Source organism: Etheostoma spectabile, chromosome 4 (genome assembly GCF_008692095.1).
Source record: "Etheostoma spectabile isolate EspeVRDwgs_2016 chromosome 4, UIUC_Espe_1.0, whole genome shotgun sequence".
In the NCBI taxonomy this organism is placed as follows: domain Eukaryota; kingdom Metazoa; phylum Chordata; class Actinopteri; order Perciformes; family Percidae; genus Etheostoma; species Etheostoma spectabile.
Window position 1 is genome coordinate 35,582,969 of NC_045736.1, and position 23,975 is coordinate 35,606,943.

Genomic DNA, 23,975 nt, shown 5'->3' on the forward strand with positions numbered 1-23,975 from the left:
AATCCTGGTGGAGATGGGAAGCCAGTGCAGTGAGTGGAGAATGGCGGTAATGTGCTCATGTTTCTGCACTCTCATCAGGATTCTAGCTGCAGAGTTTTGAATTTACTGAAGCCTCTGCAGACTCTTTCTAGCGATCCCAATGGGAAGTGCGTTGCAATAGTCCAGTCTGGAGGAGACAAAGGCACGAACCAGCTTTTCGGCGTCTGGGAAGGAGAGAATGGGTCGGAGTTTGGAGATGTTATGGAGGTGGTAGAAAGAGGTCTTGCATAGGTGATTTTATAAGGGCTTCAAAAGTGAGTTGGGAGTCCATTTTTACACCAAGATTACTAACTGTTGATGAGAGCGGGATGTTAGTACCGGAAAAGGTGATGCTGGTTATGGATGATGATTTGGTCTGATGAGGAGTTCCAACCAGGATGGCTTCGGTTTTGGAGCTATTGAGGGTTACAAAAAAATCAAGTTTTAAGTTTTGGAATTATTGTTCAGTTTCGAAAAGTCAGAATGTGAATCCAGTTAAGAGGATATTCATATTTATTTGTTTTTCTCAGGTGAGTCTATTTTCGACATTGACAGCGGCCGCAACGCTCCCCTGCACGCGCCGCCGTCGGAGCACTACACCATCGTCTTCAACGTGTTCGTCATGATGCAGCTCTTCAACGAAATCAACGCCAGGAAGATCCACGGGGAGAGGAACGTGTTCGAGGGCATCTACAAGAACCCCATCTTCTGCAGCGTAGTACTGGGGACCTTTGTCCTGCAGGTAACCCCACCACCACCGCAACCATCATCTCATACATCATCATCTAATCCAGGGATTCACAAGCTGTTTTTAACTTACCCTCTTTAAGCTTGGTACATAGATTTAAATTAAAGTGTAAAACATGATGAAATTAGATCATTAATATAAATGGAGGGAGGAAGTGGATCAGCGAGTTTTAGCAGCTGATGTTAGCTTCATAATTGCCTGGCGGAAGTGAGTTTGATAATCACAGAGCTGAACAGAGCTGCGGGAACATATTTTAAAATCGGGGGTGCTGACAAATTTCCCAGAGTGAAGTTTTCAGCCAAAGTCGAGCACCACACACCAAACGGTTTCCATCCCAATTTATTGAACTGTGTAGAGATTCAATTCATTATAAATAGCCTATCAGAGACAAAAATTAGCCTGCCATAGGCTGCTAATCCCGAAACACCAAAACATAATAGCCAATAATAATAATTTCTTTCATACCCATACTGTCAAGATGAAGACAAAATATCTCTATTTATTAAAACAAAGGCACTGCATGGTGTCACAGCTACACGCTCCACTAAGCAAAAAAACTATCCGCTACCTTGGCTAACAACATTAGCTTCCTCGTCGTTTGTTGTTAGCAGGGTCGCTCGGGGAGTGACGGGTGGCGAGGTGCTGCTGCTACTTCTTTTGGTTACAGTTTCTGAGTTTTCTGCCTCTGGTCTTTTAGGCTTTTTAGCCTGTGGTTGATTAACAAAGAAATCCAAAATAGGCTTTTGTGCCATGGCTAGCTAACTAGCGTCAGAGGCCCAAGGCCCGCCTCGCTCTCGGCAAAATCAGCAAATTCAGTCTAATCAAATTATCTGTTTGTCTTTTACTTACCAAATTTAAAATGTATTACATTTAATTTGTAATGAACAGGATTAGGTTTATATTAAAAATAAATGTATTCAAAATAAATGTTATTTTCAATTATGGTTGTAGTAGTTTGTCCTTTCGCTAGGGGGTGCTGCAGCACCCTCGGCACCCCTAGTTCCCACGGCCACGGGGCTGAAGCTAGGCTGACATTTACACTAATTTGTGTCGATAAATCCCATTAAACGATCAAAATCAACAACGTCTCTCAATTACCTGGGACTTCCCTATTTTATCTGTGGCTCTCAGCCTCAAGCTTTTTGGTTTCTACTGTAGACATACATCTTTCACACACATAGTTTCATTTTTACTAAAGTCTCGGTTATGAACTTAAAACCGCTGGTCACTGTAGTTTTTAATCAAACCAACAACAAAAAGACATTTTTGTGGGGAGTAGTTTGAGTAGTGGATTAATCCCAATAAAGTTCTCTAGTGAGCATTTATAGGTTTGATTCAAAAGAAACTACAGTGTGTGTGTGTGTGTGTGTGTGTGTGTGTGTGTGTGTGTGTGTGTGTGTGTGTTTGAGGTAATGAAGGAAGATGTCCCCCAGTGCAACAGTGTGTCTGTGTTTTAGTTTTTGGGATAATAATGATGCTGTATGGCACACAGGAAGAAGACGTCTCAGGCTTTGGAAACGCACACAGACACGTGTTAGTCAGATCAGTTCATTGTTAGTTTGGGCCTACACATGGGATTTGTTTACAGGCCCTTTGCCACATGTCATTCTCCCTCTCTCTCCCCTTTCATGTCTTCAGCTGTCCTGTATAATAAAGGCCTGAAATGGCCAAAAAAATAATCTTAAAAATGAATAGGAGACTAGTCTTCTAAGACTGAACCATTACTCAACTAACATGTCCCGTACGTGTCTTTTCCTCCTCAGATCATCATCGTTCAGTTCGGAGGGAAGCCGTTCTCCTGCACGGCTCTGACCATCGACCAGTGGCTGTGGTGCGTGTTCATCGGTGTGGGAGAGCTGCTTTGGGGACAGGTAAGACCAGAACCAGAACCGAAGGGGTCCTGGCTTCAGAGCTAAATGAGGAACACCAGCTTGAGCTCTAAATACATACCATAAACTCGTACTGGGGATTAGATGAAGAGGTGGATACATCCGGTCTGTGGCTCCGAACTGTTGCCTGTCATACTTCTGCTGCTCTGCAGAGTTTCCATCGCGACCATCGCTATGGTAATGGGCACAGACCATGAAAGCAGCGCGACTCCCGTTTGCGTGCACCAAGGGAAAACAAACCCAGCGTGTCAGTCCCTCTGTGGATGTACACAAACACACCGTCACATGCAAGATTCTGTTAACGTGTACGCACAAAAAAATGCACACACCAAAGCATACAATATAGAGAGAGTTCAGTAACAAGGAACCTGGTGGGTTCAGTTGGAGGGCAGAGACTACCGAGAGACAGAAACAGACTGATCTGAAGTCTGTGGTTTATTTGAGAGGTCTTTTGTTTTATAACAGCGCGAGAAGGTGACATAAATATAAAAAGCAGATGTGCAGCAGGAGACGAGGTGCGTCTCTCGCCTCTATTCTTCTCATTTAATCCAACAATGAATGGTACAAAAACAGTACAGGCAATACAATATGATGTACAGTAAAGTCAATACATCATTACATCACATGTCCGTTTGATTAATGATAATAATAATAAGATATGTAAACATAATAGTAATAGACTTAAAGAATAAACAAAATACAGGGGGACAAAATGACAATAATAGGCCAACACAAATACAGTTTTAAAGGAATAACACCCCGTGCTAAATGGAAAGGGGACGTAATTTAATGTCTGCTACAACGTACAACCACATCTCGCGTTGTAAAGTTATTTTATAAATGAAATTGCATACCTGAGGGCCAATTCGGGGTCCGTTTTGACTCATTTACAATTGTCTCCATCTGTCGAAATCCCGACCGAGTGGGACTCGGTTTCAACCGTCTGTCACTTTCCCTTTTAACTTTTAGTTTTTTTTAGTTCAATTTTCTTATTTCTGCTCCAGTGTCAGCCACAACTACAACCGATAACTTCTAATATAACATTAAAATACAAGATAAAGAAATCTCCTGCCATTTTTACCTGGCTGGATACTCGCTAAGACGGGCTTTTCTGGTGTTACACTGAAATCTGTGACCCGTCAGAATGTGTTGCTGTAGCCCCGTGCCGGGAATCCTTTTGGAACTTTGCAGGAAAAATCCGACCCGGGTCAAAGGCATTAATAAAAATTATATTTTTTCAAGTCTTGTTTGCTGTTACCGGTCATTTATGATCATCAGATGGAAAATTATTACAGTTTCAGAAACTTAAAATGCCCGTATAGTTAGTTCAAGAAGCAATGGCTTTTTGATATAAGAATTTTACGAGCACTTTGTTTAAAAAACAATTTAAAAAAATAAACAAATTAAGGTGATTTGTTAGCATTGCAACAGTAAAAACAACAAAAACATTTGAGGTTAGTGACATTTTTTAAGAAAGTTGTCAAACTTTCCCTGAAACTTAAAAACTAAAAAAACTTCCTTCATGATGCCGTTCATCGTAGATCAAGCACCAGAATCATTGGATCCTACGTTTCCCATAATGCAACTGGATAGCTTTTTTATTTTTTAACCCTTGCCTGGTAAGCACAACGTCTTTGAAATGTAGACTTCTTATAATAAACGTATCATTTCCAAGCCCAAGCTTAATGCTGAGTCGATTTCATCTTGATAAGTCACCTGACCTTGATGTGTAAAATCGGCGGAGTGACCCTTTAACTAAATAACGTTTAAATGTTTGCATTCTCAGCTGATCTCCGCCATCCCTACCCACCGCCTGAAGTTCCTGAAGGAGGCGGGCCACGGCACCACCAAAGAGGACATCCACGAGGAGCATATGACGGAGGGCGCCGATGAGATCGACCACGCCGAGATGGAGATGAGGAGGGGCCAGATCCTCTGGTTCAGAGGGCTGAACCGCATCCAGACGCAGGTACGCCCGCCAACACCAACTTTACCTGGAACCGCACTTTTCGTTTCAGGGTTGTTGTTTTTTCAAAAAGTGGAGATTTAAATATCAGTTGTGTCACAAAAGCATCAATTGCCATCGTGATGCAGGGGGCTCTGGAAGAAAATCTGTGACTTTTTGGACTTGTTTTTTTTGTTTTCATATTAGTTTTTGTTTGTCTCACTGGGGAATTGTCGTTGTAAACCTGCATCAGTGTCATCTGCAAAGAAAACTTGAAATCCTATTCAGCTAATGAATCGTACAGAGGTGCAGAACTGTGTTTCAGCAAGACCACGAGGAGAGACTTAAGTAGCTAAAACCATTTCTGTCAGGTTAGAAGAGCTGCAGATTTAAACAGGAGCTGGCAGTAAGACGTTTAGATTATTAGCTTGAACGTGTGCCACTTTGGGCTCAGTGCTTTTGCACAAAAACAGGTAAATCTTGATAAGAATTATGTCAGATCGGCGCAAGAAGAAGATCTTTTAATTATTACAAACTAGAGAAAAGTAGCAGATTGAATGGTTTCTGATAACCTCGGAAACTACAAGCAGTAATGTTAAATAAAAACTACATATATGCACATACATGAGGGTCTATTGCACAATAGTTTTACTGTCCTCGAGAGGAAAAATAGCATACCTCTTTATACATCACTATATACTTATACCACACTAAGCAGCTAATAACACGTCTCCACTCAGAGTTTATGTAACTGAGAACCAGAGGCTGAGGGAGGATAAAATGTTTCTTGGATTAGAGGCTGGTGCTTTAGTGTGGACTTACTTTACTCAACTCTGAAGGAAACTACTAAACACTGGGAGGGAAAAATGTTTTTTGGTGTGAAATGCACATTTTATTTGCTGCTCCGGTCAGACGCTGAAATAGAGCCGGTGAACTCTTTCATCGTATTTGAAATCCAGTTCAGACGAGCTGATTGGTTATTTGGGCCTCTGAATGGAGCTTCACGTCGAAACCGTCCTCCACGTTTAACATGTTCAGCCACGTGTTTGTGGTCAATTTAAACACAGTAGAGTGTGCAGAGGTTAAACCGGAGATAGTTAACACAGATGCTGTACCAGTAATTGCTAATTTCACACTCTGCTGCAGAGCTTTAGTACAAAAATTAAAGACGGCATCCAGCGTGGGACAAAAGGCTCCCTGGATATTTTTTATTTTTTTTATTCTTTAGCCAGTCGGTGGTACACAGCAGCACCTTCACAGAGCCACCTTCCCTTGTGACTCATCTCACTGTGTGTGCGTGCGTGCGTGCGTGCGTGCGTGCGTGTGTGTGTGTGTGTCTCATCCTCCTACAGGATACATATACACTCACTGAGCATTAGTATGTCCACAGGCAGTCCTATTCAGTCCCTATGGGGTTCATTAGCCTCGCTAACACCCACCTACAGTAACAACAGCCAACGCCACACACACACACACACACACACACACACACACACATACACAGTCAGCCAGAGAGGTCAGGTGTTTAGCTCTCAGCAGGGGACTAACTTAGTTATTGTGGCCGCAGGATAAACACATCTGAATTCATAACAACTGATATCTTCTTCTGGTCTTGAGCTTTTTTTCCTGTTTGGCCCTTTTGAAAAAGACTCAACCTAGCAGACAGAATGTCAGACTTTACTGGCGTCTTGTTCCAAATGTGTCTTCTCCAGACACAACCAACAGTATCTTAACAGTATCTGGCTGCAACAATCAGATTTACTTTTTCATATAAATGTTTTTATAATAAATATGATGAATAAAAGATTTGTTTTGCTTACACAAAGCGGCCAAAACCAGGTTTAAAAGCTGAGGTTCAAAGCTCATTCTTGACCTGGAAACAGTAGCTTAAAAACAGTTAGTCGCTGGATGGGAAGTTCTTAAAAATGGAAATTTAAACCTCTGCAATTAAATGACAACTGGGCCACCGGCCTTATAAGCTCATGTGATATGATCTTAGGCCACAAAACGGACGGGCGGGTGCAGACCTGAAATGGAGACCCTTTATTCTGATGAGTGTCAGAAAATAACCTCCACCTGGCCTTGGTGAAGCCGTGGCGCTTCGTGAAAGAAGGAAGTGATGCGTGGAGGAACAGAAATAAAGCTCTTCTGTCTCCATCCTCAGACACGCTGTAGAGAAAAGTGGAAGCTCTCTCTTTTCTTTTCATGTCTGTGTGTATCTGTAATATCAGTCTGTCATCCTCCTGGGATGGGAGGATGAGGGGATGGAGGGGGAGGCAACGAAAGGCTGCAAGCTAATTAGGTTCTTATCTCTCCACGCTCCTCTTCCTGTCCTCCTCCTCTCTAATCCTGGTGGGCAGCGTTATGCCGCTCAACGCCTCGACAGTCAAACACAGTGGGGGGAATAATTGGTACAAGCAGAACCTCGCTGCCCAAACTTTATCAGTCATTCAGAGTGGCACATTCTCTCCTCTTCCTCCACTGCTTCTTCTCTCTGAGTGCTTTTTGAGACTTACTCAAAAGCTCTTTATTCATTGTTGCATTTCTTCCGCTATTCCTTCGTTCTACAAGAGCTTCTTCCGGATTTTCACAATCGTCTTTGACTAACTAAATAACTGCTTTCTCTCTCTCTCTCTCTTCATGCCTTTCTCTCTCTCTCAAAGTGTCCTCCCTGTCTCCTCACTCCTCTGCATTTAGTCTCGTCTTTGTTTCATGTTCTTCTGTCTTCTCTGTAGCTGGTTTCTACCAACTTCATGATGTTTTTATGCTCCTGAACAACGTTAGGTCAAGACTTCTGTTCTTTTGTTCTGCACTGTGGAAATTACAACTGTCGATCTGTCCAGCCTCTTTTAAAACTCTCTGTAACCTCTCCACAGTCTTTCCTCCCTTCCCGTTCTGTCCTCGCTCTCTCTGTCTCTCTGCTGTCTAACGGTGTGTTGTGGCTGTCCTTCCTTCAGATGGATGTGGTCTATACCTTCCAGACGGGCCAGGCGCCGGTGCCCGGTGCCCTGCGCCGCCAGCCGTCGGTCGTCAGCCAGCACAATGACGCCACCGCCGCCAAAACTCTCTCTAGCCCCACCCACATGGGGCTTAGCCCCTCCTCCTCTCTCACCAACTCGGCCGGGGCTCCGCCTCCTGCTGCTGCTGCTTCCTCCTCCGCTGCAGGCAGTGAGTCGGTGACCAGAGGCCAGCTAACACCACGCTTCACCCGGCTGGACTCTTTCTCTTCTCTTTGCATGAACGCTGCATGACTCACCATCACTAAAACATTTCTGTCATCTACTCATCTAAAAGATCCAGAATATTATCTTAGCGGTTATTATAAACAACTGACCGATAAAACATGATGTGTCCAAGAATATTAGGGATTGTAGTTAGCATGTGATCATGAGTCACTTCAAGAAGTGCTAAGATGACCACTGACCATTAAAGCTGGCATCAAATCAGGATTGGTGTTTCATCATTCTATAGTTTCTGTTTTTTTATTCTTTTAATTTAGTAATTTGCATGTCAAAAGACATATAGTAAGGATTTGAAAGTGATCCGCTTACAAAAAAGCCACAAATAATTACAATACTAAACTATAGTTGAATATCAGAGTCCCCTAAATTGCATTGTCTGCAGCTGCTTCACAATAAAAGCCTCCCAAAAGCTTTTCCAGTGGAAAGCTTTTAATGTGAAGCAGCAACAGCAGGAAATGCTCAGTTTGCATCCGCAGTAATTAAAACAGAAAATAAACCTCTGAAACAGCTGTGGTTAAGAAAAAAAGAAGCAGTCAGACCAAAGGAGGGGGGGGGGAGACACTTAGACTCTTTTTTTCTGGGAGGGAGATGAAAAGATGGATTTCAAGCTCACGTTTGTTTCTTAACCCTTGCGTTGTCTTCCCATCAACATGAAACTCAACACTTTTGTGGATGCTTTTTATCAATGTTTTTTACTTTTTCTTACCACTTATGATGCTTTTTTTGTACTTATTAACTTTAGTTTTACAGTTATTTTTGGAATTTATGGTCAGTTAACCTCAATTATAGGAAATTATGCCTAATGTTTGAGTTAGAAAAGCAGAAATTAGGAATTATTTAGACTAAAATAAAAGGAATGGATGTTGATGGATAATCACAGACTGGAATATGTCAACTTTTACTCAACACTATTTCAAAACCACTTCAATGTTGTTTTTTCAAATCCTATACAATTGAATAAGACACCCCAAAATGAATGAAAGTAGAGATTTGTACTTGGCAAAGAGCGTTGTGTGGAATCAATCATGTTATTTTGGGTAATTAAAAAGAACATTGATATAGGAAAATGGGTCAATTTGACCCGAGGACAACATGAGGGTTAAGCTGGAGTTGAACGTAGTTTAGTTTGAAGACTGAAATCAGGGGGAAACGGCTAGCCTTGCTCTGTTTTAAAGTTTAAAAATGCACCACTGAAGCTCCCAAATGCTACAAAACCAAAAATGTAAAATACACCTATGTCATTTTTTTTATAAACAAATGATATATTCGTGAGCTGTTTTTTCAAGTTTGACGTCTTCAGTCCAATAAGCTTGGGGCTCAGTGCCACAGACAGGGTAGGGAGTTCAGGAAGGATTTGGAGATGGACATAGATCTAGATGATCTAGACATAGATGGACATAAGATCTTTTTAGTCTGAAACCATCTAAAATGGAACATGCAGATAACGTGATCTGTTTCCATACTGTGCTTCCTACGTCGCTTTGCTCTGCTGTAGCTCTACTCCATCTTAATCTCCTTCTCTTTTTTTTTTTTAAAATACCTTTTCATTACCTCCCTCTCTGCCGCCCGCTGCATGTTGTGGAGGTATAAACTCTCTAAATGCCTCCATTAACCCTGATGTGACTTGCTGCCTGAAGACTCGATGACAGATCACAAACTGTTGGCCGAAGCTGGGAATTGTTCTGATTTGTGACAGAGCGGAAAAAAAAAAATCCTTCTCTTTGTTGTTTTTTTTTTCTTCTCTGAGGCGACAGCCATGGCACCAAGATAATTTTATGGGTTAATCCTGAGCAGGGTTAAATCTGTCAGGCTCAGCAAGTCTCTCATGGTTTAACAGCCAAGAGCTTTTTACTGTGCATGTGTGCGTGTGTGTGTCTGTGTTGCATGTATGCTTTAAGCTGCAGTTCTCAGTCTGCAGCTCTCCTGTGGTTCAGTAATAGAGAGCTTTGAACTGTAGGGTTATTAATTATGACAAAGAGTGTCTGCTGGTGCGTATAAATCAGTGTGATCAGCTGCAGCCTCTGTGGATTCATGACAGAGGAAACGACTTGAGGCGGAGAGAAAATAGCAGCTAGAGGACAAAATGATTCTGGCTGTGAATGTGATTATAAATACTTCCAGTATGCGTGTGTTTGTTGTTTTCCCTTAACGTGGGTTTGTGTGTTGTTTACTGGGGCCGGGTATCATTTGAAAATTCTGTACTGGTGCTGACGCCATCAAGGCTGAAAAACCAGATCCCCAGGGGCCTCAAAAGTTAAAGCATGTCGATTGGCTTTTGATATTGGTAGATTGGTAGGCTATACGTATTTATTAATGCGACTAATTTTAATTAATGTGAAAAATACGATGGATGGATGGATAGATAGGTGGATGTTTTGCCTCTTCTGAATAGAATACAGGTAAATCAGAAATTAAGTCAGCAAGATGATGAATCTAAAAGGGAACTACTAGAACTGTTGGGTCCTTGTAAATTTTGGAGTGTGGTCTAGACCTGCTCTATCTGTAAAGTGTCTCGTGATAACGCTTGTTATGAATTGATACTATATATAAAATTGAATTGAACTTTTGAATTTCGGTCTGAACCAAACAAGTACTGAGGTCCACTATCTATGCTTAGGGTAGGCCCAGAGAATGTCTAATAATGGAAGAACGTCCACTCTCTGGAAACTTCCGGCTGCTGAACTGGTTGCAGTTCCACTCTGGTTCCATATGAGGGCGCTCACGGGACAGTGCAGAATGAATGGAGGTCTGGAGCTATTCCCCTCAAAATGCACTTTTCACAGGATATATATTTTGTCTAGTAATTTGGGTTGATGATTTTTTAAAGTAGCTTTTTTTTGGTCTAAAAAGCCTTCTAAAATGTCGATGACGTCATGCACATCGTACGGCCGGAGATGCTGCTTTACTTTCTATTTTCTCTTGAGGCATTGACAACACAGAGGGCAGGTTAGGCCCTCCCTGTTAATACACGTGCTAGAAAGAGGTTTGTTAATTTTTTAAAGACCACGCCAAAATATTCACTCTGACATTCTGGTTCTGCTTCGGATGCCATCAAGCGGGATCTCTGGTTGTAATCAGTCCTTCACTGACCAATCAGCATTCATTAGCAGAATGCTAGCGTGTTATGGGCGACAACGACTCAACCTGTAAGAACTCCAAAGGACAAAAGTATTCGTTCATTCAACTTACGACCTATAATCCATGTTGAACTTCAAAAACTACATTCAAATCTGAGATTTCTCAACGACAATTAGGGGAAAGAGACAAATTTAGCCATCTAGCTCCATAGACTCCCATTGATTTTGCGCTCGGCTGCAATGACCCCCCACTGGAACTCTGGAACTGCAACCGGTTAATAAACCCCGCCCCCGGATGGGACAAGGGCCAAACAAAGGTGTATGTGTGGGTGTGTGTGGGTGTGGGGGGTGGGGTGGGTGGGTGCGTGCTTTGTTTAACTACATTTGTGGGGACCAAAAACCGGGAATACAGCATACTTATGGGGTCCTGACAGCTTTGTGGGGACAAAATGCTGGTCCCCACAACTTTCAAAGGCTGTTTGAGGAATAAGACTTGGTTTTAGTGTTAGAGTTAGGTTATGGTTAGGGTGGGGGTGAGGGTGAGGGTTAAGGTTAGGCATTTAGGTTTGATGGTTAAGGTTAGGGTAAGGGGCTAGGGAATGCATTATGTCAATGACTGGTCCCCACAAAGATAGTGAGACACGTGTGTGTGTGTGTGTGTGTTTAAGCTGTTGTGGTTTGTCCTCCACATTTAGCAGTCTGCTGGTGTTTTTTTTTAATTTTTTTTTATCTCCGTTTGTCTTCCTGCACCCAGCTGGCTCCAACATCATGTCAACCGTTTTTGTTTTTGACCTTTTGTGTTGATGTCATGTAGAATTTTGGTTTTAGTTCTCCCATCCAGCCGACTTGTGTTCCACCTTGTGTTTTGTGGTTTTGCACATCCATCCCCAGATTCCGACGCACGACCACCATGTGTCCCATCCGCTTGTGTGACATCACTCTTTCATAACCGTCTGTAGCGGTGGATGTGCTCGTTTTCTGACATTTCTCTTCTTCTTTGTTTCAGATTAAGGTGGTGAACGCGTTCCGTAGCTCCCTGTACGCGGGGCTGGAGAGCCCAGAGTCCCGTAGCTCCATCCACAGCTTCATGGCCCATCCTGAGTTCGTCCCCCAGTCCGAGGAGGAGGCTCGCATCCCCACTATTGAGGAGACTGGAGACGAGATTGACCTCCTCCCCAGCGCCTCCTCCGGGGCCGGGGGAGGAGGAGAGCCGCCCAGCGCCTTCCCCCACAGCTGCGAGTCATCCATCTGAGCTCCTCCTCCCTCCTCTTTATCAGCATCATCTGTCATCCCATCAACTGAACTGTCGCGCTGGGGAGGGAAGTCACTCTGCATCCCCTCATTCTGCGCACACACACACACACACACACACACACACACACACACACACACACACACACACACACGCACACGCTTCACATTGTTTTCACCCCTCTCAGTCGCTCCTGCCACGTTGTGTCTTTCATACTGACTGTGGCGTCATCTTGCCTGTAAGTTTGTCCCTCCACCACCACCACCACCACACACATGTCTCAGAGGGTGGAGGCCTTCTCATTCATGTCTATTTTTTACTCGATGATCCTTTTGAAAAGCTTTCAAACTACGTTGGGTTCGATCTTTGCGTGTCGCGTTCTGAACTCGCTTCATTCCCGCTCAAAAAAAAAAAACCGGCACAGAACTTTCCAGAGAGTGCAGTGATTCTCATGTACATACGCTTCCCGCTCCTCTGCACAGCTAACCGCCGGGTTTGGTGAGCAGAAGATTTTTGGGCAAATGCAAAAATGTAATTTAGTTTGTTTGTTTTCAAAAACCTCTAACAATTGTTAATCGATTAGTTCTGAGAAACTCCTGGGAACGTCTTGTAAGTGTGACACTACAGTCTTAAAGGTTCAACTGTTAAAAATATGTTCTTCCCTTTTTTTGGTGTCTGTATGTGCTTTTTTCTTTTTATCAGCTGTGTTGCATGTTGAAGGACAGAATGCTTACTACCCAAAAATATCCAACATGGCGGCGTCCAGAGAGGGCTCACTCTCTGCTCAGTGAGAGTCTGACATCATCTCATCTCATCCAGTCAGGGTTCTGGTTCTCTCTCTCCCTCCTCCCCCCCCCCCCCCCCCCCCCCCCCCCCATTACATCCACAGTGTCAATAGGAAACAGGAGTGTTGCTTAGCTTTCCAAGTAGGATGCATGTTATGTTTCATTCGTGTTGAGTCGCATGATAACTAAGGAATGAGTATTTGGGATTCTGTTTAGATGTCTATGTGTGTGTTAGTCTGCAGCAGCATCTGTTCAGCGCTTCTTTCACTTCCTGTCTTTACGACTGAACTTCCCGTTACCACAACAGCACAAAAAACAGACTCATCAATACTTGCAAGTCAGGGTGTCTCTATAATCTGCGTGTACTCCAGATTCTCCTAGATGTTGTTCTTGTGAAGGGGATTTACCCATAAAGACCCAGAGGTAGCTCTGATGAAATGAGGCCACAACATATGCTGAACGCCTTGATTGCTAACAAGAGAATAAGACGCAGCCTTGCACGGAACCTGAAATCCCACTCCAGTCCTTTTCTCGTTTTTAAAAACCGTTCACTGTGCTCGGCGTACATTGTAAGTCACGGTCTCAATTGCCAACTTTTCTCGCGTTGCTATCACCTTGCTCCTCGCCTCTGACAGGCTCATATTAGATAAGACCCGCCCTCTCGAAGTACTGAACTTAATCAAAAATGACAACCTGTGACCGTGACACTGTGAGGCGACCCCCGCTAAACACTGCCCCACTGTGCCGCAGATGACAAAGTTAATGTCACGTGGACCCTTAACAGCTATCTGGCAACATTTAGCTCACATCTTTCAGGTTTGGACTCCAAGCTGAACGCTACTGTAGTATTGTAGTATTCATCCCTTTGTCCCTTCAAATGATCCTATTTTCTGCTGCTTATTAAGATCTGGGTAGCAGTGGCATCGGACTAAAAAAGGTAGCCCCAGCTTATCTTCAGACACCTGTTAAAGTGTTTCCTGGTTCCTAGACCAGATGGGAAGTGTAATCCCTGCAGTGTGTTCTGCAGATCTGCACTTCCAGTTGGACATGTTGACCTAATGTCCACAGGGAGGCGTCCTGATCAGATGTTAAACCACCTCCACTGACTCCTTTCAGCCAGAGCTCAGATGAGAGTTTGAAGGTAGATCGACTGATAGATGGACATGACTCCCGTATCGATGAGTCCGTTTTGCGTCGCGATGCAGGGAATTCAGTTCGACAGACAGGAAGTGGATGGAAATCTAAACAGGGTCTGGACCGTCTCTCTGTGTTGAAGAAAACTCATATTACCACTTCTGATGCTTTTGGTCCCCGCGTTTGTCAGCTATTTATGAACAGAAAATAATCAGCTGTCAGTGACACACGCTGAGGTTTATGGGAGACTGATGATGTCACCAGTCAGCCTGTAGACGGAAATGCAGTGTATCCCTGCTGCGGCTCAGTACTTCCTGCCTGCCGTCGTCCTGTCATAAAATAAGAAGGAATCATCTTCCAATCCGACGCAGCGATGCGTGTAATCCCCTCTTAATCTGACTAGCAGCCGTCAACCTATCTACGAACTAGGACACGTTATTGGCGTAATGTGCTACTACTGCCATATTTCCAACTTTGTTGTCATGACTAGGTTCTTCCTCTCGCCTCTGATGAGCTTTTTTCTATGTAACTCAGAGCCATATTTTATAGGTTGTCTGTATTGTTTTTTTTTATCTCATTGTTATCGAGGTTTCCTTTGGACTTTTTTCACCCCCCCTCCAACCCCTGGCCCTTTACTCCAAACATGACCAAAAAGCAAGGGGAAAATCTTCAGTCGTCACTGCCGAACCATGTTTAAAGGACCTCTACAATGTTTACATGAAAAGCAAGTGGGTGGCAGTTCGCCTGCGCTTCTCTCATCCCACCACTTCCCTTTCATTCCCTTGCTTTCCTGAATCTTAGAGTTACTATTTAACTAAATGGGGAATCTTTCTTGCATGGTTTTCATATAAAATTCAATGTTTTGCTCATTTTTTACAATTCTTCTGTATTTTTATATTAAGTACTTTTTAATATTTTGGAGATATATGAATATATATGTATAGGCTGAAGAGTTTGGTGACAGTGCAGTACGTGAATGAGATGAATCTAACGTGGACTCTGTCTTTTTACAGCTCTCTGAATATTTATGCCACGTGTGTCGTCTTGGTGACCTGATATTAGGGCTCAGAAACCTGCAGTGACTTGTTTACTTCCTGTCAGCTGTTCAATTGGAATCTCAACAATCTATTCTCATCAGCCCCCCTTTTACATGAGTATATTCACTTTATCCAAGATGTTGTGACACACTACACGCTATGTGATTTAGCAGTTATCTAACTAGAGTTCAGCCAATACAACGTGAACACAGCTAACTGTATCAAACATTAAATGGGAGTGTATAATTATTTATCCAACCTCTGGGTTTCTTTGTTTCTGTACGTCGAAGTTACTACGATTGGTTTCTACGAATGAGTGGACTGATGCTGTTTTCCGACTGGCTGGCGTGTCGGAGCTGACAACTTTTAAAGAGGATCACAGCTGTGCACCGCTTCAGGCCCCGCCTCCCTTTGAACGGGGCGTGGCCTATCACGGCGCGTCTCGTCCGAAAACGAGCTCCGACCCCCTCAGACGGACCAAAACCTGAGAAAGTAACCTGAGGACCAAAGCAAAGGCCGGCCCCATTCATAAAACAAACCAGTGACTTGCTTTGAACCCCTAGCCTCGAGGTCTTTAAAGGGGACCCATGAAAAACAAAAGCTACCCAAACCCAATGTGCATACATTTCTTTTTATTTTTTATTATGAATTTTTAAAGAGACCCAGTCCAAATTGCTCTGACACCTGAGGCAAAACACCAGGACCCTACACGCCCCAGTTAGACGTAGTTATGTAATATGAACCGAGTTTGACTTGGGTCTTGTTGCTAGAAACCAATGGGACCCAAGACTCCGCTAACATGGGGCCCCAAAAAAAATCTCTTTGAGTTCCTCTGTTAATTTTTTTGTCATAATCCCAGTATTTAAAGACATAAATAATTCCTCTGACCAGCAGCTAGAAAGGCTTTGTGGGTTGCCTTTACAAAATTGTGTATTTAATTGTTCTAAATTGTAGTTCTAAACTGCTGCTGTGCATGTTTGATTGACTAGGGCCCTTTACATCCGCACATTAAAGGGGGGGGGGGAGCCTGTGACGGTACACAGCTGCAGCTCCTAGATGTCACTGCCTTTTACTACAACTACCAACTTCAGAAACATTTCCCGGGAAGAGTGCAGGACTATTACAGCGCTCGTGACATCACTTCCTCTTCCTGCCGTGTGTCCGTCGGCTATAATAGAGACACACCGCTCCCGACGATGACGCTTTTCCTCTTTTGTTTTTGTTCAACTGCTGAATCTGACAGAACACCTGCGCTCCCGCAGCCAGTACAATGTAAATATTGTCATATAAGTGAATGAAGTGTACCTGCTGTCTGTGTCGGTGACAGGAAATGGGAGAGGGGGGCAATCGGCCAATCATCACCCGGAAAAGCTTTAAGGATGTTCCGCCAAAGTCGTTTACTCTTTGCATTTTTTTTTTTGTCTTCTGTGGAAGTTTTTGGAAAGTTGCAGTCAAGCCCCCCACCCCCCCCACTCCCGGCTCCTGCCTCCTCCATCCCTCGCCTCTGGATAGGACTGTCCCTCTGCTCCTGCCGTAGCCTTTCTGCGGCTGTGGCGGTCTCCTGTTGGACTGGCTGCCCTCACATGTCACGCCAGGTGCACAGCACAGCCCCGCCATCGGAGACGCGGAGTTCAGAAGATCTCAGTTTTCCAATAAGACTTCTGTACGGAAAAAGGAACTCACTTCTTATCCAGGCATTGTTGCATTTGGACTGCTTCCTCTTCAGAGCGCTGCCTTTCACCAGAACAGCTTCCTGTTGTCGGATCTTAAGGTATTCTCTGGAGAACCCTCACTTCAATATTCACAAATCAAAAAAAGAAATGGTTCTAACAAACTGGAATTTCACAGTTGGAAAAGTCATAACCACTCAATATATATATATTTATATATTATCTCTATATATTTATATCTAGTATATATATGTGTGTATATATATTATATATAAATACATAGACAAATATATGTATATGGTTTCTCAGTTGAACTTCATTGCAAAAAAGACTGAAAAAGAATTGTTTTCTGTAATTACTATGATACACAGTAATAGGCGTTGGTGTTATTTTTGTATAAACATAATATCATCAATGTGGCATGCATGACATATATACAAAATTTAGTGGTTTGAAGCAATATGTCCAACCTGGTGCGATTGGTTCTGTCGTGTTCCGTGTAGCCTAAAGCCACTCTGTGCGAAAAGAGTTAAAAAAACAAAACAAAAAACAAAAAAAACCCTAACTGTTCAGTATATGTGTTCAATGTTCTGTGTTCTGCATGTTTTAGTATGGAATGAAACATCCCAACATGTCAGCTTGATTTTACCAAATGAATCTCAAATACACGCCCCAATCACACGCAACATCACACACACACACGTGCACGCACATATTTGCACTGTAAAATGAAACCCACTGACGAAATTAAAACTGTGTGACTTCTGATGAATGGATTGATGAAAGATGAAGATTCTGCTTGTGGTCCATCGGCTCATTATACAGAAAAAACAGAGCTGTCTTCTCGATCCTCGCTGCCCAACACGAACACACACACACACACACACTGAGATGCACAGGTTCTCCTGAACCCATCACCCAGCCATCTGTGCAGTGAGAGGAGGGGGGGGGGGGGGGCGAATGATGACAGTTGACCTGAAACATTCATCATCTCACTCTCCATGATCCATAATCATCTGCTTCTCTCTACCGGTCCAGGGTTTGGGGACAAAAACGAGGATATTGGAATTTGTCGCCCACCTGTAAAAATGTCTGTGTCCTTGTTAGAGCCCGACCGAGATGTGGGCGGATTGTATTTGTCACAGATAAATCAGTTTATGTATCAATAATGACGACTGCTGATGAGAAATGTTGGCACTGAAATGGTCATTTAGACGAGTTGATGGACGGCTGCATCTTAATATTGAATCATCTGCTGAGGATTCTTCTTTTTTTTTTCTTCATTGATCAATATATCGTTTTGTGTAAATTAGTGGAAAAATGTGGCCGTGGGTCCAAACTTTAAAGATATTCAGATCAACTTCATATGTGACTAAAGTACCACATTAATAGATAGATGTGTCAACAGCTATATTCACTTAACCCTCCTGTTGCCCTCGGGGTCAAATTGACCCATTTACAAAACAGTTACGTATCAGAACTATAACCAAAGATCGTTGGAAAAAAAGTGAGAAATGTTGTCAAAAGCTTCAAAAACGCGGGAAAAAATCAACAAAAACATTTATTTTTTTTTAAACGTTGAAAGAAGTGATCGGAAAAATCGCCGAAGGTGACAAAAACTCGTTAAAAAGAAGTGACGAAAAAACTACAAAAACCTAATAAAAGTGACAAAGAAATTGGAAAAAAAAACATAATGTCAAAATTTCGGCCCAGAAAAACACATGGGAAGACGACACAAGGGTTAAAGGTTTAGATTTTTTTTTTGTTTATTCATGCGTTTAAAGACCTTTTACGTCGGTACTGATCAGGCTCTCATTCACATCGCTGTCAGTCTGATGGTTAATAGTGATAATAGTGTTAATAGTGATTTGGAATTGAGGGTTCCCTGTTAAAAACACTGTTAAAACTCTGGATTTACATTTGAATCTGATCATTCCCTGCTCTGGATTTTATTCTCATTGAGGTGTTAAACTCTAGAACAGCGTAAACACGAGACACCAGAAAAAACATCTTTTAGATTTCTACAAGTTTAGGATTAGATTAATTTTTCTCTCTTTTGACGGAGTGGACTAGCAGTTTCAGTCTTTGTGCTAAGCTAGGCTAAACATGGCCTTGTCCTGTATATATTACTGGGAAAAACAGATGAAATGATTGGGGGGGGGGGGGGGGGGGCTGAAGAGGACTGGAAAAGAGAGAAAAAGGCAACGGGATTCAAAGAAGTTGTACGTGTGTGTGTGTGTGTGTGGGTGTGTGTGTGTGTGTGTGTGTGTGTGTGTGTGTGTGTGTGTGTGTGTGTGTGTGTGTGTTTGTTTATGCATCTGCTCAAACTGACTTCAGTTATCAAGTGACTTCATCATAACACAACTCAACATTTCTCCTCAAATTTGAAATCTTTATACATTTTTTTTGATTTTTTTTATTTTTTTTATCCGCCTGTAGAAATGGCCGTCATGGCAACATGTTGACAGCATTTAAAGTTGTGCACCAGTGTGGGAATGAATGAATGTTGGACGTTGTGGTCGCGTTAAAGTACACCGGGTGTGTAGTTTGGCAAATCTGGCATCCGGGATTGAGGACAGACAGGTCATGGATCCAAAGTCTTGTTCTTTAATTTTTGGGATTTATGCTACTTTATTCAGCTACCTGTTAATTTATTGCATACATTTTCTCTATAGATTATTGCCTGGAAAACATGGAGGTCTGAATGCTATTTTAAAGCCTTCTGGCGAGGACATGGGCAATTCTTGGTTTTTTGACTAAACACAGTCAAATAATGTCTTTGGTCCAGACTGAAATATCTTCAACTATTTAATAAATTGCTATAAAATTTTGCGCAAACCTTCATGTTCCCCAGAGGGTGAATCCATTTGACTTTAGTAGTTGATGACTTTTCCTCTTACATCACCATAAGCTTCCCATTTGTCATTTTGAGTGAATACTTCAACTATTAGATGTATTGCCAAAAACATTAATTTCCCCTAATAATCAATTAGACTAACAAAGGTGATCCTCTCATTCTGAATATAGCGCCATCATCGGGCCAAAGGCTTCATTTATCCAATATTTTCTTTTTTTATGAACAGGTACCTGTAAAACTAACATTCCCATCAGCCTCAGCTGTGCTTTGTGTCTAGTGCTAGTTAGCTTAGCATGTTACTGTAAAAGCCAAATTGGAGATGGCCCATGACTGTGGACTGTGGTTTTGAGTGTAGAGAGGACACCTGTCTGTCCTCGGCCATCCTGTCTGGCAGATTCTGAGCCTCAGCAGTGATTTGTTGTACCAGATAAACTCTGTTGTGTGGTGTGTGGCTTGTGTGGTGTCATCCTGTCCGTTTCGATCAAACACCCTCCTCCTGTTTGCTTCAATCTATGCAACAGAATCCTCCAGTTCAGCTCCAGTCGATTCATCTGGTTTCTCACTTTCTCTCCCTCACACTCTCACTCTGTCGGCCCGTATCTCGTCTCTTTCTCGCCTTTTTTTTCAGTTCTTTCTACAAACAGAACCACTGTACCTGTACATTGATGTATCTATGTATATGTGTGTGTGTGTGTGTGTGTGTGTGTGACGGGTGCACACACTCATGTTTTCTTTACTCTTTTGTAAGATATGATCATGTGGAATGCCTTGGTCTTAGTGTCATGTCGTTTGAACTTAAGCTGAACAAAAAGATGATAATCAAGCAACTGAGTAAAAGTTGTGACATAATATATAAATATATATAAATATATACAAATATATATATACATAAAATAAAGCCATTGAAATTTGAAATAAATCAGTGTCAATTTGTGATTTTTTTTTTTAAATTTTTTTTTTCTTTCTTTTTCACACTTATTTTTTATTAGGGCCCGAGCACTGACAGCTGCAAAGGCCCTATTGAAAATGAAGGAATTATTATTATTAATTAATCACCTTTTTGAGGGATTAACATACTCAAAAACTTGGTATCTTGTACTGAAAGTGCGAAGGAACCTATTGTTTTTGTAAAAAATATTTTTCTGAGTCCTTCGCGAAGGACTCAGAAAATTTTTGAGAGAGTTAGAATGCACAAAAACTGAAAAATTTGATATTTTAAGGGTTTCAGGGATAGGCCTACAAAAACGTCTCGCTAGCGCCCCCTACAAAATTAAAAGAATTGAGCCCCTGTAGACTAACGGAACGTGGTACACACATGCATCATGTCAAGACGTACAAAAAAGTTTATTGGAGCTAAACCCTAAACCCAAAAGTACCACATTACTATATTATGTGTCAACAGCTATATTCCTTAACCTCCTTTTGCCCTCGGGGTCAATTGACCTTGACAAAACTTTTACTTATCAAACTATAACCAAAGATCGTGGAAAAAAAGTGATAAATGTTGTCAAAAGCTCAAAACGGCGGGAAACTCAACAAACATTTATTTTTTTTTTGAACGTTGAAAGAAGTGATCGAATAAATCGCCGAAGGTGACAAACACTCGTTCAAAAGCAGTGTATAAAAACAACAAAAACCTATAAAATGACAAAGAACTTTGGGAAAAAACAAATGTCACAATTTCGGCCCAGACAAAACATGGGAAGACGACACAAGGTTAGGTTTTAGATTTTTTTTTTTGGTTTATTCATGCGTTTAAAAGACCTTTTTACGACGCGGTAACTGAATCCGGCTCTCATTCAAATCGCCTGTCAGTCTGATGTGTTATAGTGATAATAGTGTTATTTGATTTGGAATTGGAGGGTCCTGTTAAAAACAACTGGTTAAAACTCTGGATTACATTTGAATCTGATCATTCCCCTGCTCTGGATTTTATTCTCATTTGGGTGTTTAAACTCGAGAACATCGTCAACCGAGACACAGAAAAACATCTTTTAATGTCTACAAGTTTGGATTAAATTAATTTTTCTCTCTTTTGGACGGAGTGGACTAGCAGTTTCAGTCTTTGGTGCTAGCGCCCATGGCCTTGTCCTGTCTCATTGACTGCCCTACAGAACTGATTGCGTGGGGGTGGGGGGGGGGGGCTGAGCAGGACTGGACACACACGATGAGCCAACGGCTCAGGGATTCCCAAGCCCGTGTTGTGTGTGTGGGTGTGTGGTGTGTGTGGTGTTGTGTGGTGTGCTGTGTGGTGTGTGTGTTGTGTGTGTGTGTGGTGTGTGTTGTGTGTGTGTGTGGTGTGTGTGTGTGGTGTGTGTGTGTGTGTTGTGTGTGGGGTGTTTGTGTGGGTGTGGTGTGTGTGTGTGTGGTGTGTGTGTGTGTGTTGTGTGTTTTTGATTTGCTTCTGTCAAACTGGCTTCCAGTTAGTCTCCATGACTTCACCATCACTCAAACATTTCTCTCAATTGGAATCTATTAATACCTTTTTTTTGATTTTTTTATTTTTTTTTATCCCCCTGTAGAATTGGCCGTCACTGGCAACTGTTGACAGCATTTAAAGTTGGTGCACCAGTGTGGGGAATGATGAATGTTGGACGTTTGGTCCGCGTTTAAAGTACACCGGGTGTGTATTTGGCAAATCTGGAATCGCGGATTGAGGACAGACCGGTCATGGATCCAAATTCTTGTTCTTTAATTGTTTGGGATTTATGCTACTTATTCAGCTTACCTGTTAAATTTTTGCTACATTATCTCTATAATTATTGCACTGGGAAAAACATGGAGGTCTAATGCTATTTTAAAGCCCTTCTGGCGAGGACATGGGGCAATTCTGGTTTTTTTGACTAAAACACAGTCAATACTGGCTATTGGGTGCCAGACTTGAAATATCTTCAACTATTTAATAATTGCTATAAATTTGTCTGCCAAATCATCGTTCTTTCCCCCAGAGGGTGGATCCATTTGGAACTTTAGTAGTTGATGACTTTCCTCTTACTCACCATAGACTCCCATTTGTCATTGTGAGTGAATACTTCAACTATTAGATGTATTGCCAAAAAACATTAATGTTCCCTAATACATTAGACATAACAAAGGTGAGCTCTCTCATTCTGAAGATAGCGCCATATCGGGCCAAAGCTCATTTACCCAATATTTTTTTTTTTAGGAACAGGTACTGTAGAAACTAACAGTCCATCAGCCTCAGGCTGTTGCTTTGTGTCTAGTGCTATGTTAGCCTTAGCATGTTTACTGTTTAAAAGCCAATTGATGCATGGCCCATGACGTGGACGTGGTTTTGAGTGTAGGAGGACAACCTGGTCGTCCCTCGGCCACCTGTCTGGCGATTTTGAGCCTCAGCATGATTTGTTGTTACCAATAAAATCTGTGTGTGTGGTGTGTGCGCGTTGTGTGTGTCATGCGTCCGTTTCGATCAAAACCACTCCGCCTGTTTGCTTCAATCTATGCAACAGAATCCTCCAGTTCAGCTCCAGTCGATTCATCTGGTTCTCAACTTTTCTCCACTCACACTCTACACTCTGTCGGCCCGGTCTCGTTCTTTCTCGACCTTTTTTTTTCAGTTCGGTCTACAAACAGAACCACTGTACCTGACATTGATGTTCGTAGTATATGGTGTGTGTGTGTGGGGTGTGTGGTGACGGGTGACACACAGCTCGTTTTCTTTACTCTTTGTAGATATGATCCTTGTGAAGCGCTGGCTTAGTGTAGTCGTTTGAATTAAGCTGAACAAAAAGATGAAACAAGCACCTGAGTAAAATGTTGTGACTATATATAAATATAGATAACTATATACAAATATATATACATAAAATAAACCATTGAAATTGAAATAAATCAGTGTCATTTTGATTTTTTGTTTTTAATTTTTTTTTTTTCTTTTTCACACTTATTTTTTATTAGGGCCACGGACTGCAGCTGCAAGCAGCCTATTGAAACGAGAAGGAAGTTATTATGATTAATTTATCACTTTTTGGGATTAACATACTCAAAACATTGTATCTTGTACTGAAAGTGCGAAGGGTAACTATTGTTTTTGTAAAAATAATTTTCTGAGTCTTCAAATGCGAAGGACTCGAAAAATATTGAGTAGAGTTAGAATGCACAAAAAACTGAAAAATTTGATATTTAAGGTTTCAGGGATAGGCTACAAAAAACCGGCTCGCTAGCACCATACAAAATTAAAAGAATTGACCATGTAGCTGGCACGTGTACACAATTGCATCATGTCAAGACTACAAAAAAGTTTATTGGAGCTAAACCCTAAACCAAGGTTCATTAGTTACTGAAGAGTATCAACACAGAC

The 23,975-nt window shown here is 42.1% G+C and overlaps 1 protein-coding gene and 2 long non-coding RNA genes across 3 annotated transcripts in view; 2 read left to right on the forward strand and 1 right to left on the reverse strand.

Annotated features, from left to right (window-relative positions):
- Positions 1-2,992, reverse strand: part of LOC116688594 (uncharacterized) — a 12,169-nt gene extending 9,177 nt beyond the window's left edge. The window contains exons 1-2 of the long non-coding RNA XR_004331810.1: positions 2,981-2,992; positions 1,335-1,339 (exon numbers count right to left, since the gene is read on the reverse strand). This is a non-coding gene — a long non-coding RNA (uncharacterized LOC116688594). The remainder of the gene's footprint in view (positions 1-1,334; positions 1,340-2,980) is intronic.
- LOC116688592 (plasma membrane calcium-transporting ATPase 1-like) overlaps positions 1-15,385 on the forward strand; it is a 158,283-nt gene extending 142,898 nt beyond the window's left edge. The window contains 5 exon segments of the mRNA XM_032514734.1: positions 549-760; positions 2,530-2,637; positions 4,442-4,624; positions 11,926-12,266; positions 12,313-15,385. Coding sequence (XP_032370625.1) covers positions 549-760; positions 2,530-2,637; positions 4,442-4,624; positions 11,926-12,171 — 749 coding nt within the window. The 3' untranslated portion in view covers positions 12,172-12,266; positions 12,313-15,385.
- Positions 15,386-17,664: 2,279 nt separating this feature from the next.
- LOC116688593 (uncharacterized) lies at positions 17,665-19,974 on the forward strand. Its single transcript, XR_004331809.1, has 3 exons — positions 17,665-18,174; positions 18,310-18,316; positions 19,963-19,974. It is a non-coding gene; the product is annotated as an uncharacterized LOC116688593 (long non-coding RNA).
- The last annotated feature ends 4,001 nt before the right edge of the window (positions 19,975-23,975 follow it).